Genomic DNA, 16561 nt, shown 5'->3' with positions numbered 1-16561 from the left:
CCAAACTACTTCCCGGCCCTGTTTGTAAATGATGCCAGTTAACTAAAGCGTCCAAATCTTCTTCAATGCTTAATCCGTACACAAGCTGGTATTTTGCAAATCTCTTCCTTGCTTTCGATATTTCTTTACACTTTGGTTCCTACAGTCTAGTTTTCATTCTAACAGATTAACAGCTGCAATAGTGAGGGAGATTGTTGACAAAAGAGATTTTGCTTAATTATTTTTTTAATGCAGCAAAATGAGGGGCTCTTCTAGTTATGTAATATTTACAAGGTTTGCTTTTGATGCTGCTGTGCAGTAGATTGATGCCGGCATTTTGTGTCTTTGGGTCAAGTCAAGATTCTGTAACAACAAAATCATTAGTAAAGTCAGTTTTTTATGCTGTATTTACCCATTTCACACAAAACTACAACATTAACAACAAATATATTTTTCTTTTAATACATTCAGTTAATACATTTTTCTAAAGGAACAAAACATTTAATTATCACAATTTTCAAAAATAATCAGGATTTAAAGATCAGAGTTGGCAGTTTCAGACTGCTGTTTGTGATAAAGTCGAAGCTGCTTTCCAAATGTTGCCCTTAGTTAGAATATTAGTGGCTGGAACTGTCCTCTATGAATGGAGAGTATGAGATCATCAACTTCAGAACAGGAATCATGAAACGGAAAGGAGCAATAACATTCAAGGTGTTTACTAGAGCTAACATTAAATCATTCATAGTATTTTACCCATGTTAATATATGAATCGCCTGCAGTTATAAAATGAACACAGTGATAGTCACCAATCTAAGCATAAAGGGAATGAAAAAGATGATGCAATGAAATGGAAGGAGTGCTTCACACCTCTGACCCACCAGGAACCTGACCTCTGTCTGACCTTGCTGTGTAGTTTTGCATGTGTGCCATTAAAGTAATGTCAAACGTGTTCTTGACTTACACCCGTTCAGTCATTTCCTCTAACGGCTCACGCTGTTTAGGGGTGTTGGAAGGGCTGCAGCCTACCCCAGCTGACTTTGGGTGGGAGGCAGGGTTCACATAGGGCTCCATCAAAAAATAACCAATCACAATCAAGCTTACAGGCACATTTAACGCTATTACTATATTTTGGTGTTGTGAGGAAGCTGCAGTAATGAGAGGGAAACCGTTCAGACTCTAAACAGGAGGATTTGAACCCAGGACTGTCTCGCTGTGAGGCAGTCTGACTCTCATCTGTGTTCCACAGAGTTCCACTACTGGATCCTCACGCACTCTGATGTATAGAAATTGGTCCACAAGAAAACAAATTGTTTTTGAAACATTAGGTAGATTTGTTTGTTTTACCTTAAAGAAGCCAACAACAATGGCTATTTACACCATTACACTAAGTGGCTGAGGCTGAATTTGGAAACAGGTTTCTCACAAGAGCTTGTCGAGAGAGCCAATAAGCGAATTCCTACGAAATATTGCATTTTTCTTGAAGTACAAGGTTTGTATGGATCCATTTAGTCTCCACGAGTATTCACATTCAATAGTTGCATCATTCTTCCTTGAATGACTGCATCTGGATTGTTTTTCTCTCTTTATATTTATTTTGCCAGTGAAAGCCGAACATTCTTTTTAAAAGCCTGAATAAACCTGTCAGGGGTCGCAGCATCATGAAAACACCGAGGAGGGGAGTGAGAGCAGCCGGAGGACCAGCTCGTTTTTTCCCCAATAAGTAAATAAATCTGTTTTCCAAGGCTTGTCTAATTCAGTTCCGTAAAAAACACAAAGCAAAACACATTATTGATGGATTTTCTCTTGCAATATACTCAGGATTACACCTTATTGTGTTGTGTGTACTCTTGATAATTACAGAGTCATGCTGGCAAAAAAATTAGCCTCACTCTTCTCAAAGCAAATGCCATTAGATCTTAGCTCGCTGCCAGAAACCAGAAATGACAAGTTTTTTTTTTCCCATTAGATAAACACATAAGTTCAGCGCTTCAGTAAATTATCTCCTCTGTGTTTCACAACAAATTAAGTCTTACTCTTAATCTAAAAGTGCAGGACACAGATATTTAATTAAAAACTTTAAAATTAACAGAAAAGCAGTGGTTGTTTAAGGTTATGAAACTAAAACGTGTTAATGTTTAGAAATCGTGACTAATTAATGACCTAATATTGAATGTTTTGGCGTATCTCTAATCTTTTTGTGTGTGTGTGATATTACACAGCAACAGTCAGTATTCTGAACAGTCTCAAACAGTCACTGAAAACCAAATAAATCCAATTACTGTTCTAGTTTTTCATTAGCATTGCATTGTATCTTAGATGCTTGTAATTTGTCTCTTATATAAAATAATAACCGATATAACTATGCCATAACTATTTAGGGTGGCTGTTGGAAGAATAGAAGTAGCAACATCAAATTTTCTTACCTCAAATTGTCACCAAAGAATTGAACTTCAGATGCACGAAGATATTTGCCACCACTGACAAATATCAAACAGAGGGCGATAGACTGATTGGAGGATTGTGTGAGAAGGAGTCATGTCCTTAGCGACCTGATGTGTTGTGAAGCAGAGTTTCAAAACAGCACATGATTGAAGCCCGATTTGGATGTGCATGCTGGAAAGAGCTCTTTGTGTTTCCCTGGAAAAACTCGTATCTTTCGGCAACATTTCAATCTGTTGCAAGAGCAGAAACATCTTCTAGGTGAGGAAAGCTTCATAATCAATTTGTCTCTTGTGTCAGATGCTGCTCTGTGTGAAGGAGGTTAACAATAGATACCTGTATAACGCTTTGCCCCAGTGCACACAAGATGTCAGCCATGCTGCAGGAGGGTAGGAGCAGAGACTAAATTCACATTATCGTGATCAGACATTATTTCATTGTGTGACTTCAGCCTTTTGTACTTATTTAGATGAGATGGTGTTGTGAAGTTTCTCAGGTTCTGTGTGGCTCTGAGATCCGCTGGCCAACGCGTGACCGCGCCTCTCGCCCCATAGCAAGCTGGGATAGGATCCAGCAACTCCTGTGACCCGCAAGGAGGAAAAGCAGAAGAAAATGGATGGATGCATCCAACCTGTTCATTCCTGTCTGACAACCTCAGATTGAATCATGTATAAAGCAGCCATTTCACTTTGATTAACCCTTGCTGTCCTGGAAGCTTTTTGCTACTGTATGATCGGACAAGCAGGCCAAATGAAAGCGTTTTCATAAGTGCAGCTTTTCATAGCTGGATTAGAGCGATAGATTGCATTTCAAACATGTGCAGCATATTATATATAAAGGGCCCATTTGAGCATGACATGCATTCTCACTTACATCAGGTATGATGGACACATCCAGGAAAATATATCCAGCAGGGTTGACTCAGCTTTCAGCCAAAGTAAATCGAGAGTCCAATCACCGATCAAGGCAGCGGATACTTGTGTTAGAGGAGGAATAATACTTATGACTTGACACAGAGGCAGATCAATTTAACCTCAGTCGGTAGTTCTTAGAGGCTAGAAAACAAATTACCTGCAGATGATCAAGTCAATACCCATATTCACTGTTTAACCTGATTCATAGGCATTCCTGTGGAGCCTCATCCATCACTGTCAAAACCTTGTTGAATTGCGATAGATAAAATGTCACAATGCTGACAACATCTCATTTATTCAATATAACAATATCCCCAGCTGTACAGGGAAAGATCCTTGTGGTTGTATTCTAATCTGTTTTGAATGGCATTTACTTTAAAAAGTATTGATTTTACAGAGAACAACTGTTTTTACTTTTTTGTTTAATTAGAAAAACTCCCTAAGACAATAGAAAATATCTGTAAGTTAAATATTTAACTGATATTTTAGTATTATTAAAAATAATTCACTATAAAATTTTGCATAAATATATCTAAACGTGCCAATGGTGATCTGAGGGTGATTTTCATGCTAAAAACATACAATTCTATTTTAATTTTAAAGCTAAATCTTATTACCAGTAGTTTCATATTCATTTGCTATAATTCTGAAATAAAGTGCAATTGTAATGTACTGTATAGCTTTTTGCATTACATAAATATCATGAAATGTCTTTGATGATCCAGTTTTCCACAAATGAAGAAAAATGAAACAGTGTATAATGCATATAAATCAGTGTACAATATATGATGCAATAACCCGTGCATAATATTCCGGCTCATTGATTCCAGTGAAAACAAAATGCCCATCGATAACCTGCAGTGTTAAACTGAGAAAGAGAAGAACATGCCAACAAATTCAAATTCAATTTCACCCCATAAAAACTTTAAGACTCCAGTGAATAATAACGTTGGTGCTAACCTTATCCTTATGAATCTGTGCGACGATCCTGGGCCCAGATTGAATTAGACTTGGCGACCCTCATCCTTCTGCTTCCTAATCGTGGGATGGTTCTTCCAGAATTTATCCAGCCTGCTCTTGTAAGTGTTCAAGTTTGGGGCTGTCACCACTTGTTCCAGGAGACAGCTGCACGCATTTTCAACTCGGTACTTGAATAAGTCATGACAGAGTGAGAGTTGGGCATGTTTCTTCTCTAACTTGTAAGAGTGTCCTCTAGTACATGTCCCAGAGGCTACGCTGAGGATGCAGTAGGTTCTACCTCCATCACACTTCGTCAAGAGCTTGTATACCGGGACCTCAATCTCGCCTCATGATTTTCCACCATTAAATTTAACATACCAATATACAACTTCAAATTAAAGTAGTAAAATTTATATGTATTGCTTATTTTATTTTAGACACTGGATCGATGGATGGAATTGTTGTGTTTGAAACTGTAAAATATTTTATAAGATGGACTTCTGATAATACCAGGATACATGAGTATCTGTGTCTATTATTTGTTTGTCCTGGAAATTACAGTTTGGGGGAAATGATGTCTACAATGTGATGAATCTTATTTTAGTATTCTAGTGATGGTTATCCTGATGTGAATATGCCATCAATAGGATACAAGCTGCTGCTCACTAAAGGAAAGTGGAATTTCCAGGACAGGCATGCAGCTGAGACTGGAGTCAACTGTCCAAATATCTGTCAACAAATGGTTAACCCCCCTGGGGTTGCTGTAACACATATCTATGTCTCATCATATTTTTAACTCCTACACTCTCAATTCAGACTTTTTATTACAACTTCAGGCTTCCACATCATTTTCCACTTTAGCAAATACCCCTCTCTTTTTCTTCACATAGAAAAGACAGACAAAAACGCACAGAAAAAAAAAGATTTGTCAGACAGTTCTTTTGCAAAGGTCAAAGCATTCAAGCGTGACATGAAAAGGGCAAAGATTAAAATTACATCTGCATCTCCGGGCAATTACATCCTGTCAGCTTTTTTTTTTAAATAACGCACTCACCTATGGTCTGTTGCCGGGGGATATCTGAGAATGCAGTTTAGGCCTCGTAGCCATGGCTACATGATCTCAAGTCAGATTCACGCCAACAGAAACCGAGTGACATTTATTCACATGTGAAGCACTTTAGCTGCATGATTGCAAGACAGATTTCACTCCCACGTACCATATACCGGCAGTTCTAGTAAAATCGACTTAACTATTGCCTCTAAATCTGTCGTCTTGCTGCGGGTCGTAAATGATGAGTTATTTGTTCTTTTGCAGGGTTTACATTTATTTTTAACAAAGGATTATCTCCTCCCTCTGTTTGTGTGCCGTCCCATTTGCCCTGCAGTATTGACAGTTACCTGTGGCTCTCCTGCAGGAGAAAACACAAAGACTTCCGGACTGGATCCTGTCGAGCATTCAGATATTCTCCTTTTGCCGTATGCTATTCCACAATCAGCTGATTCCCCTGATTACCCCATGAGCCCTGCTGGGAATATATTCTTTATTGTTTCATGTCTCTATGTTGGTGTAGAAAAAAAAAGACAAGATATGATAAGCTTCCTCTCATAACCGTCTCCAGCAATAGGCAAAAATCTAAATAATAGAGGTAGAGAGAGATACAGAAGCACAGGAAGGCAGATGGGGAGAGAGAGGAGGAGTCTGACTTCGATGTTATTTTAGCGAACTGCTCAAATGTGCTTATTTATTTCTTGCCAAGAGTTAGAGATGTTTTTCACCACCCATATCTGTAGTGCAATAAGTGCTGCTTGACTTAGAAGTAAGATGAGAAAAGGTTGGCACAGTTTGCCAGGCTCTGAAGAAGCCTAAATTGTCTGTTGTTTGTCGACCACAATTTGACATTTTTAGACTTTGCTTTTTGATACGAAAGTGTGATGCAGTCATTTATATTTGTTGCAACGGCATTTTACTGACAATCTACAATATTGACTGTATGATAATCAAAATCTTTATTTCAAATGCGTGCAACAAACCAGAGGGGCCATTGTTTCCACTAATAAATAACTACCGGTACTTAATAAACTATTTATTTATAAAGTAACTGTACGTAATAAGGCCACCAAAATTCAATTTATTTGTCACACACCATGTTCCTAAAAAATAAAATAAAAACAATCATAATAATGCTGCAGTTTGGGTCCACAAAGACAGAACTCTTGTTTAATATAAGGCTAAATCAAACGAGTGTATTTCTGGAAAGTTGAAACTGCAGAAACCCTCTGTGTGTGAGCAAATCACACAGCAGGGGAAGTGACTTTCTATTGCAAATGGTTGATATAGACAGGAATGCACAGTTATTATCAGGAGTCTTGGTGAAAATCAGGCCAGTATGTTTCTGAGATACTGCATGTGACTGGTGCTCCGACGCAGGCAGCTCCCCGGCACAGCGGGACACAGTTGGAATTTATCCTTTACTCCATATTCGCAGGGAATTTAATTCTCTGCAGTTCACTTTGTGCCAACCTAAAAAAAACAAACCCTTTCAAGTTATTTTGTGAAGTGAGTTGGTGGACTAAATCAACAAGGGTGGCAAATGTACGCATGATAAAATATAAAGCAAATGGATTCCATTTCTCTAGTTTGAGAAGTGCACCAGCAGGAAATGGGGGGTGGGGGGGTGGTCAGCGAACAGAGGAAGCAACGCGTCCAGTTAAACCCTTTTGACTGTCTTTCATCAAAGGCTTTAGAATGCAGACATCCTTATTGCATATATTAAAATGTGTTGTTGAGGGAGGTCCTGTTTGATGAAAATGGGTTTTCATGTATATTTTATATCATGGTTTGCAGAGCTGTGCTCGAATGTGAATGCTAATGAGGACTGGCATGTTGAAAACAGGCTGTGCCATTAGTCTCCTCAGGTGCAAACAGTCAGAGCAGAAAGGAGCTCTGCTTCTGAGCTTCTGTCCCTCACGTCGTTACAAGTTGACAATGATCAGTACTTTACAAACGCGTGTACGCGTGTTGTGTTCACGGGTCTGTATAGTTGGATAAATTGTTTGCTTTTAAGCTCAAACCCATGGAGGCTCTGAGAGCTCTGCAACTTCCAGTGTGCTGAAGAAAAGACATTCAGATGCAGATACACAGCATTCCCTTTAAAGCTTTCTTTCTAGTTGTGTTTGGCTTTGTTTTGCATGTTTTTATGCAACATGTCTTGTCAGATAGAAAAGAGGGTTTCTATTTCTATTTTCACTTGCATTTTGTCACTTTACAGGCATTGAACTCTGACACATTGATGCTAAACCAAAAATCTATGAGGTTGACAGCGGTTTAGGATCTTCACAGGGCAGCTATTTTTGTTAAGATTTGGAGATTGCTTTTAAGAACAAAAGAGAAGAGGCTTTTGCACTCAGTATGCTTGTATAGATTCTCATTCATCCATGTCAAGGTAATCCTTGAAGGCAGAATCTGAAACAACCGAACGCCTGCTTCGGGTTTGAAGATATTTTATCCAAGAGGCTTCTTGATTTCTGACTGCTGGGGAGTTCCATATACTCTTGTGACTTTGGAATGCACTTAGTTTGAAAGTTTAGAAAGATTTTCAATAATTCATATTTTATTTTCAACATTTTCCCACAACTACACAACTGAATACAATAACACACTTACAAACCTGAGACACGAAATTAAAAGAATTACAGAAAGGATATTTTCAGAACGCTTGCTACACAGTAGCAATTATGAACAGTACAAAAACAGATTGGACCTATTATACCCTTTAAGTCAACAAAAAATTGACTGTACTGCATTTACCACAAAATATACTAAATATGTCAAATCTGCAAAATAGCCACCAACTATGGCTGATTATGTAGGCAAAATAAAATGTTTAACATTTACAATGTGATGTCGACTGCTCATCAGAGGACATTATGGTGTTCAGATTGATCGTATTCAGCCATACACTGTTCCTCAATACATGCACTCACACACACACACACACACACACACAAGTGCACGCAACAAGAAGTACTCTAACTCCATGCAGCCCCGTGTGCGGGTCACTGACATGTTCCATTCTGTGGTCGATCATAAAGCACCGTTAAACAGCACATTTGTGATGAACCATTTCTGTCCAGTGCATTTCTGCAGAGCCAGTTTGTAGCCAAACTCATTGTCACTACTCACGACAAGCTCCAGGCATCTCTTTGATTTCTTGTTCTGAATGGATCCTCCCTGCAAAGATAAAAGAAAGCTGGTTAAAGCAAGAAGAACAATTTGTGCACACAATATAATTTGCCTCCTTTAAACCCACACGGCTGTGAATGGAAATGGATGTGTGCTGCTGAAGCGTCCTGAGCTCTGGGCATTTTGGCTGATTCATACTACCATCCTCACTGGGCCCACCAGATAGCATCAACAAGGTCTGAAGGCAAATGCGATAACGGAATTGCTAGAGTAGTCGTTAGCTTTCACCCTAGCTGGGCCACGATTCGGAGAGAATACACTGGATGAAAAAGGTTTGGTGTCAGAAAACCTTGTAGCAGGTTCTGGAGCTAGAGAAGAATTATTTAAAATCATTCAAAATGAATTAAATCAAATAAACCAGATATTTATTGTATTGGTAGATGAAAAATATGTCTGATGGAAAAACTATATTTGTAGTGAAAAAGGAAAGAGAGGCCTAGCAATTATCAAACTTTTATATGAAGGCCGTGGAACTGTGATTGGACTGTGAGCTAAATTATTCCTTCCTCCTTGGCCTGCTCTAGGAGGTCTAAGAGACATTTATTACATAGATAACAGCTTGGTAATAACAGGTGTGAGGGGATATTTATGCATCTCTGTGCAGTGGTGTCCTGCGCCAACCTGTAAAAGCAGGAATGGTACAACTAAAGCAACTTTGGGACATCTCACTGAAAAATATTTTCAGCACCAACCGCTAAGAGCAACATTTATCAAAGTTATTCATAAGCTGACTTACAACATTCACAGCTGTATATCAATTAACTGATGCAAATGTATTTACTGTCCTTCCCGATAGAGAGAGTGCATTCCTTTTCTTAAACCTGATGATAAAGACCTGATTGGCAGACTGTCTGTTAAACAAGAGCAAATAAAAGCACAGCATGAAACCAATTTCGACCTCTGAACAAATCTGAAAAATGTGGGTGGTGTATGAAGCTGGAACGTGGCCAACTCAAAACCCCAAATCCCAGAAAATCTGGAGCCTAACCTGATAAAAGAAGCTGCTCCGGGTTTAACGCAGGCAATTTATCTGCATAAATCTTGTGCTTGTTAAATTTTGTGCATATGCGAGCAAAAAACATGTGGGAAGGTTGTTATCCGATTTAAGATGATATGGCTTGTTAGGATTTACATTATATTTACCCTGCTGTACAGAAAACAATAGGGGCTGGTTACAGAAATAAAAACACAAACACATACCCACAATACACAGCAAAAACATCCAGTGTCATCCAATGTGGTCACAAGCAAATATTTAATTTCTTTAACAACTTAAGGCTCATCAAAGCCACCTCTTCTTCAAGGATGAGGGAATTAACAACATCATTTTGGGAATCTCACTGGAAAGAGATATCTCCAGCTGAACAGGTTATGTGCATAACGGAGATTAAAAAAACAAACCTTTCCTATCTTTAATTTCCAAAATCATCCAATTATCAAAGTTCCTGAGGCTGCATCAAGGCAATCGATTTCTGCCAGGGCTCAACACGCATGTGAAGTCAAAATGCCATCGATAATTAAGCCTGCATTTCAAATACATAATATACTGATATGTTCCCATCCCACTTACTGAGTCAGACAAAGTTAGAAACAAACCACTTAAAGTTGGATGTGAGGAAGAGCAAAGTACGAGTTCAGCCGTGTGAAACCTCCTCACACTTTGTGTCCATTAAGCTGTGAACCCAGACACACAGGTCTCTGGGGGGGGGGGTTGGCATGTTCTTATCTTTTCTCAGTTTGGCGAGTAGAGGAACAAAATGCACAATTAGCCCAGCACTGAAGGGTGTTCTAAGCCCAAATCAAAGCATGTAATAAATTCACCCAGTGTAATTGAACTGTTGTGAGTGGGCACCTTGCTCCGTCACGCATAGAACGAGCGCAGAGCCGCTGCCGGAGAAAGACAGTCATTAAGTTTTAATAACTCTTCTTGTGAGCTGCAGAACTCCAGTCAAACAGCAAATTCAACCTCTTGCATGATTAAAAGCCTCCGCAGTTGGTTTCCCCATCTCATTCAAGCCGACCCGTACTGGAAGCTGACTAGAAGGAACCACTTGCTACCTGGGTGAAGATCCAGTGGAGCTTCATGCGTTTGGATGTGGCGTAGCCGCACTCAATGAGCCGCGTTCTGCTGTTCACATCCACCAGGCACTTGTTGTCGTCGTCATCAACGGTGGGACTGAGGAGCCCGATGTGAAGCTGCTGAGTACTAGTGTAGTACACATTCTGCAGGAAAACCACAGCTTGCATTGAACATCGTGCGCAGCGCCACACTTTCCTCACTCCGCTGAGTTGACATTTAGATAATGACCCGACTAGAGTTGCACATGACTGTGCAAGTGGCAAACTTTCACAGCAAATGAGGCTTGCTCTTTGGCTGCATTTGAGTATCAAATACATTTATGCAGCAGATTTACATAGAGTAAACTAAATTTATTCCGCTATCCTGACTGAATGGAGGGAAAGGAAAGGCAATGCACAGAAAAGAAGCTCTTAATTGAAGATGGGGGAGGAAACCCAAATAATCACGCCCTCTCCGATAGAATGCAACTATTTGTTTTTGTCTTTTATCAAGAGAGACTGTTTGGCTGTATAAAACAGGCAAAGAGTTGAAAATAATTTGCAGAAAAAAGCAGGAGAAGCATGTTTTGTATTCAGAAAGAAAATGGGATGGCGGTGTACGCAGAAAGAGAGGCCAGGAGAGAGATGAAGAAGCTGTCGACTGTATTTACAGTCAGGTAGAGGTGGTTTTGCTTAGATCACAGTATTTTATGAATATTTTAAGCCTAAAACTGGATTACTATAAAATATTTAACACGATTACAGAAGAAAAACATTGATCACCTTATGAGGCATCTTACTTTAGTATTTAAATGCAATTTAATGTTTAGTACACACACACAGCTAAAAAAGCTTTGTTAATTCGGCTGCTTGTCTTATTCAAGCTTTACTTTAGCCTCTCTCCAACCAGACGTAACAGAGTTTGTCTCATCTGATATTTTTATTTGTGCTCATTGTTGGTGGAGCGCTGCTGGCTGCCAGGCTGTACGAGGCCCAGTGTGCTGTGTTACTGCTTGAGCTCAGGTTCTGTACCGCATGCTTGCAGAGAACGGCTGACTCAGTAATATGTAAACTATGGAGGACACTTACTTTCATGTGTGCAAACTTCTTTTACAACAGCACCATGGGTGGAAGTCTGGTGCTCCCAAAGCAGCTTAGTGAAAGGTTTAGCTGGCACTTTCAGCAAAGCATTTTAAGGGACTGCGGCAAACATCTCAAGAATATATGTGTGGCGTTACAGAGGCAAGGCGGCGACGAACACATCGGATGAGGATGTAACACTGAAACAAACACGGATTTGTCTTGCAGAGGAGATTCCTCATCTCATTCGCAACGCTGACGCTACAGCAATCCTTTGTTTGATACACCTGGATTTACAGAATGTAACAGATTTATATTTAGCCGGGTTTAAAGGTACTTTGATTTCAGAGCTGGCTGCAGCTCAAGAAAGGTTCAATAAGACATGTAATAGATTCATTTGAATTTAGACGATAATGTGGGATCAGAGCGTGAGATAAAGCTTCTGCTACAGCTGAAAACAACCAGCTCACACATTATGGGGTGGCGATCGGATCAATAGGTGCTGGAATAGACTGTAGAAAGTGACACTACTCAGTAGCTGAATCCAAATCTTTCAGGTTCAATCTTTAAAACATCTGCATATTAAGAAAGTTAACATCTGGACAATAAACTCAATAAAGTAAACAAATGCTAAAGTACAATCTCATTACAGCCTGAGCTGTCTTCATTTGGGACTGCTCCACATATATGAAAAATGGAGACAAGTTTGAAATATATATTTATGCATAGAGATCTGTTTCATAGAAGTGGAAATAAATATTTATATATGGGTGATATATTAAATCTGGCTTTAAGTTAAACGCTGCAGAAAACAATGGCGCAGAGCGAGAGAGGGAGCTGGAGGGCTCTAACCTGAGGAGTCATCCCGTGACAGAGATACAAGATGGGGATGTTGTCATTGTCGGGGCCCTGGTCCAAACACAGATCATTCTTCAGAGAATTCTTCAGCTGACAAAGAACAAACACACAAGCGCAAACAAAAGATATGAACATTCTTTTGTGCAAATAAGTACAATGACTATTTTTGGATTTTCTCAGTGGTCTGAATTAGGTGGAGTTTCCCAAACAACACTGGACAATTATAAAATTGAAATACTAATGACTGCTCATTGGCTATGATACTAGTCACAGTGTTTTGGTGAGCTAAAAACAGCTACAAAGCTAAAATTGACAGAATTTGCATGTATCACTCATTAGAAAAATATTCGAGTTTTAAATATTTATTTGCTTAAAATCTTGAGTCAGTGAGTGGTTGATAAAAATATTTCACTTGCTAAAGAATATCAAGAATACCATCCTTCAAACAGAAAGTTTTAAAGTGTCTTACAGTCTGTAAAAATATGTTAATGTCTTGTTTTTTGACCTGTAGGTAGCACCACTAATTAATAGACTTTATATTCAATGACAAAAAAAAAACATACAGAAAACTGTAAAGGTGTCTTTTCTTCATCAGGCTATCCAGTTTCTCATGGATGTTGTGGGCTTCTATTAAAAGCAGGCTCACAGTGGTTTAATGACCATGTGTGGCGTCCAGCCCACAGATACAATCCACCACTACTGATGCATTGCAAGAGCAGAGAAGCTCCATTTAACACCGGTGCATTATTTCTCCCACGGGGAACATAAACCATAATCTAAACGTCAAGCTGTGCTTGCCGAGGTGCATGCTGTCAATATGAAAGTGTTTCCAGAGGACTGTGTGACTTTGGGCAGGTGTTAAATAATAAAAAAAAGAGAAAGTAGAATGCCCTGCTTTGCATAATCTTTGTTTTTCACATCAAGGGAATAAAGGATATTTACAGAAACCAAAAGAGGCTGAGCAAGCTGAAACAAAATGTGAATCACAGTCTGAGTCATCTTCACTTTTGTTTTTATAAATATGTAAATCAAGTCAAGCTCAGGGGTTGTTCATGCAATGACCACGTTCTGCCTGACTGCGAGACACAAACTGTTGCAGGGATCTCCAGCGTTGGTAGTTTGTGTGAATCATGTAAAGATGTGAGATCTGATGATCGCATCGATGATGCCTCTTCATTGGCCCAGGAGATGTCTGCATGTATCTGATATCCGATCCCACACAACTGCACAGAGCTAATCTTTTATGGTGTCAGAAAGTCAAAAACAGTAACACTTGTAGGGGCGACAGCAGCTTATATGCATCCGTCATGTGACGTTGTAGTTAAAGAAATATAGGTGGACTGCAGTTACAAGGGCAAATGCTTCATATTGAATTGTGTCACTTCAACATGGCACCAAATGCACAATAACGTGGCACTGAGCTGACCTCCACCCGCACCTTCCTCACTCACATTCATATATGAAGATGAGGAGTAGGGAGGAATTCATGCATTAGACTTCAAAACACTTGTGAAGAAAGTTTCTGCCAACAGGATAATATTCCATGTAGCCTCACCACAACTGTCTCCTCCATCAAATGCACAATGCAAATATAGAATAATGAGGTCAACTGACTCAGAGGAAGGAACATAATGAGGCCGCCCTACTTCCTTGCAGCATCTTTCCACAATTTGTCAGTTTATATAAGAAAAAGAATCATCCATACAATATGGGAAGCAGTGCCATAATACCGCGGCCCGTGTGTCACTGTGTATTAGGGTGCACTGCAGTGATGCGAGGTGGGAGGACCATGGAAATAAAGCCGTTTGAAAGCCACTGGGAATGAGAAAATAGAAACACTGCCCGGTTTCTTTTCTCAGTAAAATCCTGCTGAAAGGATTTTGTTTTACGACATTTATATAAGTTCTATATGTTAGCTTCAGTTATTCTATATATTTATTTTCACAAGGCCCAACAGGAAATAATTATTAGCAACTTCTGAGGTTAGAAGGGGAACAAAAGAAAGAGTGTTTGTGCCAACAGCAGCCTGACACTAAGGATTAAAATGATTTGCACGGATTAGTTTAGGCTTCTGCTGAATTTGGGATGAGAAGGAGGCGTCGGTAGCTCACTACTCCGTATGCGATGGTGTCGCTGTACATCCTCATTTCGGGGTACATGTTGACCAGGTACCATCGGAAGGTTTTACACTGCAGCCTCTTCCTCAGAGCCTTCCTCTCAGAGACATCTCCAATATCAATCCCTGAGTCCTGTGTTTAAGCAAACAGCCACACACAGATTCACACAAAGCAGATAATTGATTAGCTGTAGCAGGGGGGAGAAGCATGCCAGATAATGAGCCATTGAGGAGAACTGTGCAGCCATTTGTTATATATTTGAACAACTTCTAGATGGTTCTGATTCCCCCCCCCCAAATTCTACGATTATCTCGTATTAAAGCTGCCAGCACACGTCATAACAGTCTGATGGTGATGGAAAGTAATCGAGTACTCCAGTTAATTGTGAGGTAAATACAAGCATTTTACTTAGATGCCACTCTACAATGACCTACATTTCTAAGGTATGATTTAGTTATATAATAATAAATGGATGAATAATAAATAGATAAACATAATATGAAATAGACAGTAAGATTAAACCAGTGGTCCCTGATATTTGTATGGCTTTATCCTGTTTAAGAGGTCCCACTAAAGGCTTATAAAGGTTTGTGGTTTCATTTAACCATGGTGGTGATCAGAAGAGCCTCTGCACAAGGATAATAATACAATAAAAAGTTCGGCATAAATTTCATGATTCTTGATGACAGCATTGACTGAATAAATTGCCTGCAGATGTTCATCTATTCATAACATTTATTTACATATTCATACAGATTATGCAGTAGAGAACAAACATTTGACTTTAAGGGATGCTCCGCTTCGCTTATTAAACATGACTTAGTGTGATTATTTACTTTTTATTTATTTGAGATAAAAAAAAAAGAAAAATGAATATCAGTTGAAAAAAAACTGAACACGTGACAATTTAACCATAAAAACAAAAATGTTATGACCGGTACATGCATTTTTCATGCTAATTTTGACATTTGTAATTTGCTGACGATGCACGTCAGAAATGATGACATTTACCCCCCCCAACATTCTGAATAATTCATGGTTTTAATTATTTATTATTTAGCAGTAAATATGATAAATAAGCATAGACTGTAAGTAGATTGTGGCACATATTTATTTCAGGTTGTTCTGAAATCAAAATAAATAATTGAGTCCGCAGCAGATGTTTTGGTGCGATTCAGCCAAACATCAGTGAAGGGAGGGACACAGCAGGGACAGACACCAGCTAACATTCAGATCAGAATGAAGCCGCCTCTCAGCGCTGTAGCTTGATGACAGCGCTGCCTAATCATCTGGTTCCATATTTGTGTGTCTGCGCATTATCCTGTCGCATATGACTTTAGCTGATGTTTAAATGTTTGGATTCTAAACACAAAAGGCTGAAACAACAAATCCTGGTAAAATAACAGATCAAGTTTGACAAACGATGACTGAAGATCCTCCTGCGGCCATGTTTTTTCTCGATTAGTGGCAGGACAAATAATTAATACAGCAATAAACCGTGATGCAGTCTGTTGCAATGCCCCCCACCTAACAGTCTATTGTGATTTTGACTTCTAAGACCTTTTCTGCATGCACAAGGCGCCTCAACAGTTCTGTCAGTTCAGCCTGTAGTCAGTTAATCTTTGACATCTGACATTCGAAAGTGGGACAAGGAAGGATTGTGTCAAAAGCAGACGCTGAAAGAACTTCATAATGAATGATGGCTTGTGATGGATTTCTGCTTTACAAAAGAAACTCCTTAGCAAATTCAGAGGCCTATTTTACACACAATGTTAAACAGAATCCCAGATTTTATGTCCCTTTGTATCCAAATGCTCCTACACTTACTGCTCCTGGAGGACAATTTAGGTCAATAAAACTGTCTTCCAGCCCAGCTCGCAATATTCCTCCATTAAAACAGAATGAAGATGGT

At 39.2% G+C, this 16561-nt stretch overlaps 1 protein-coding gene across 1 annotated transcript in view; it reads right to left on the bottom strand.

The window, feature by feature from the left end:
- Positions 1-3535: 3535 nt before the first annotated feature.
- Positions 3536-16561, bottom strand: part of LOC137916599 (polypeptide N-acetylgalactosaminyltransferase 18-like) — a gene marked incomplete at its 5' end in the record, with an annotated part of 33114 nt that continues 20088 nt past the window's right edge. The window contains 5 exons of the mRNA XM_068759588.1: positions 3536-3577; positions 8402-8524; positions 10595-10759; positions 12527-12622; positions 14644-14781. Coding sequence (XP_068615689.1) covers positions 3536-3577; positions 8402-8524; positions 10595-10759; positions 12527-12622; positions 14644-14781 — 564 coding nt within the window. The remainder of the gene's footprint in view (positions 3578-8401; positions 8525-10594; positions 10760-12526; positions 12623-14643; positions 14782-16561) is intronic.

This window comes from Brachionichthys hirsutus, unplaced genomic scaffold (assembly GCF_040956055.1).
Source record: "Brachionichthys hirsutus isolate HB-005 unplaced genomic scaffold, CSIRO-AGI_Bhir_v1 contig_201, whole genome shotgun sequence".
NCBI classification, from domain to species: Eukaryota; Metazoa; Chordata; class Actinopteri; order Lophiiformes; family Brachionichthyidae; genus Brachionichthys; species Brachionichthys hirsutus.
Note: the sequence above shows the minus strand (reverse complement) of the source record. Positions and strands in the feature narration are given on the sequence as shown.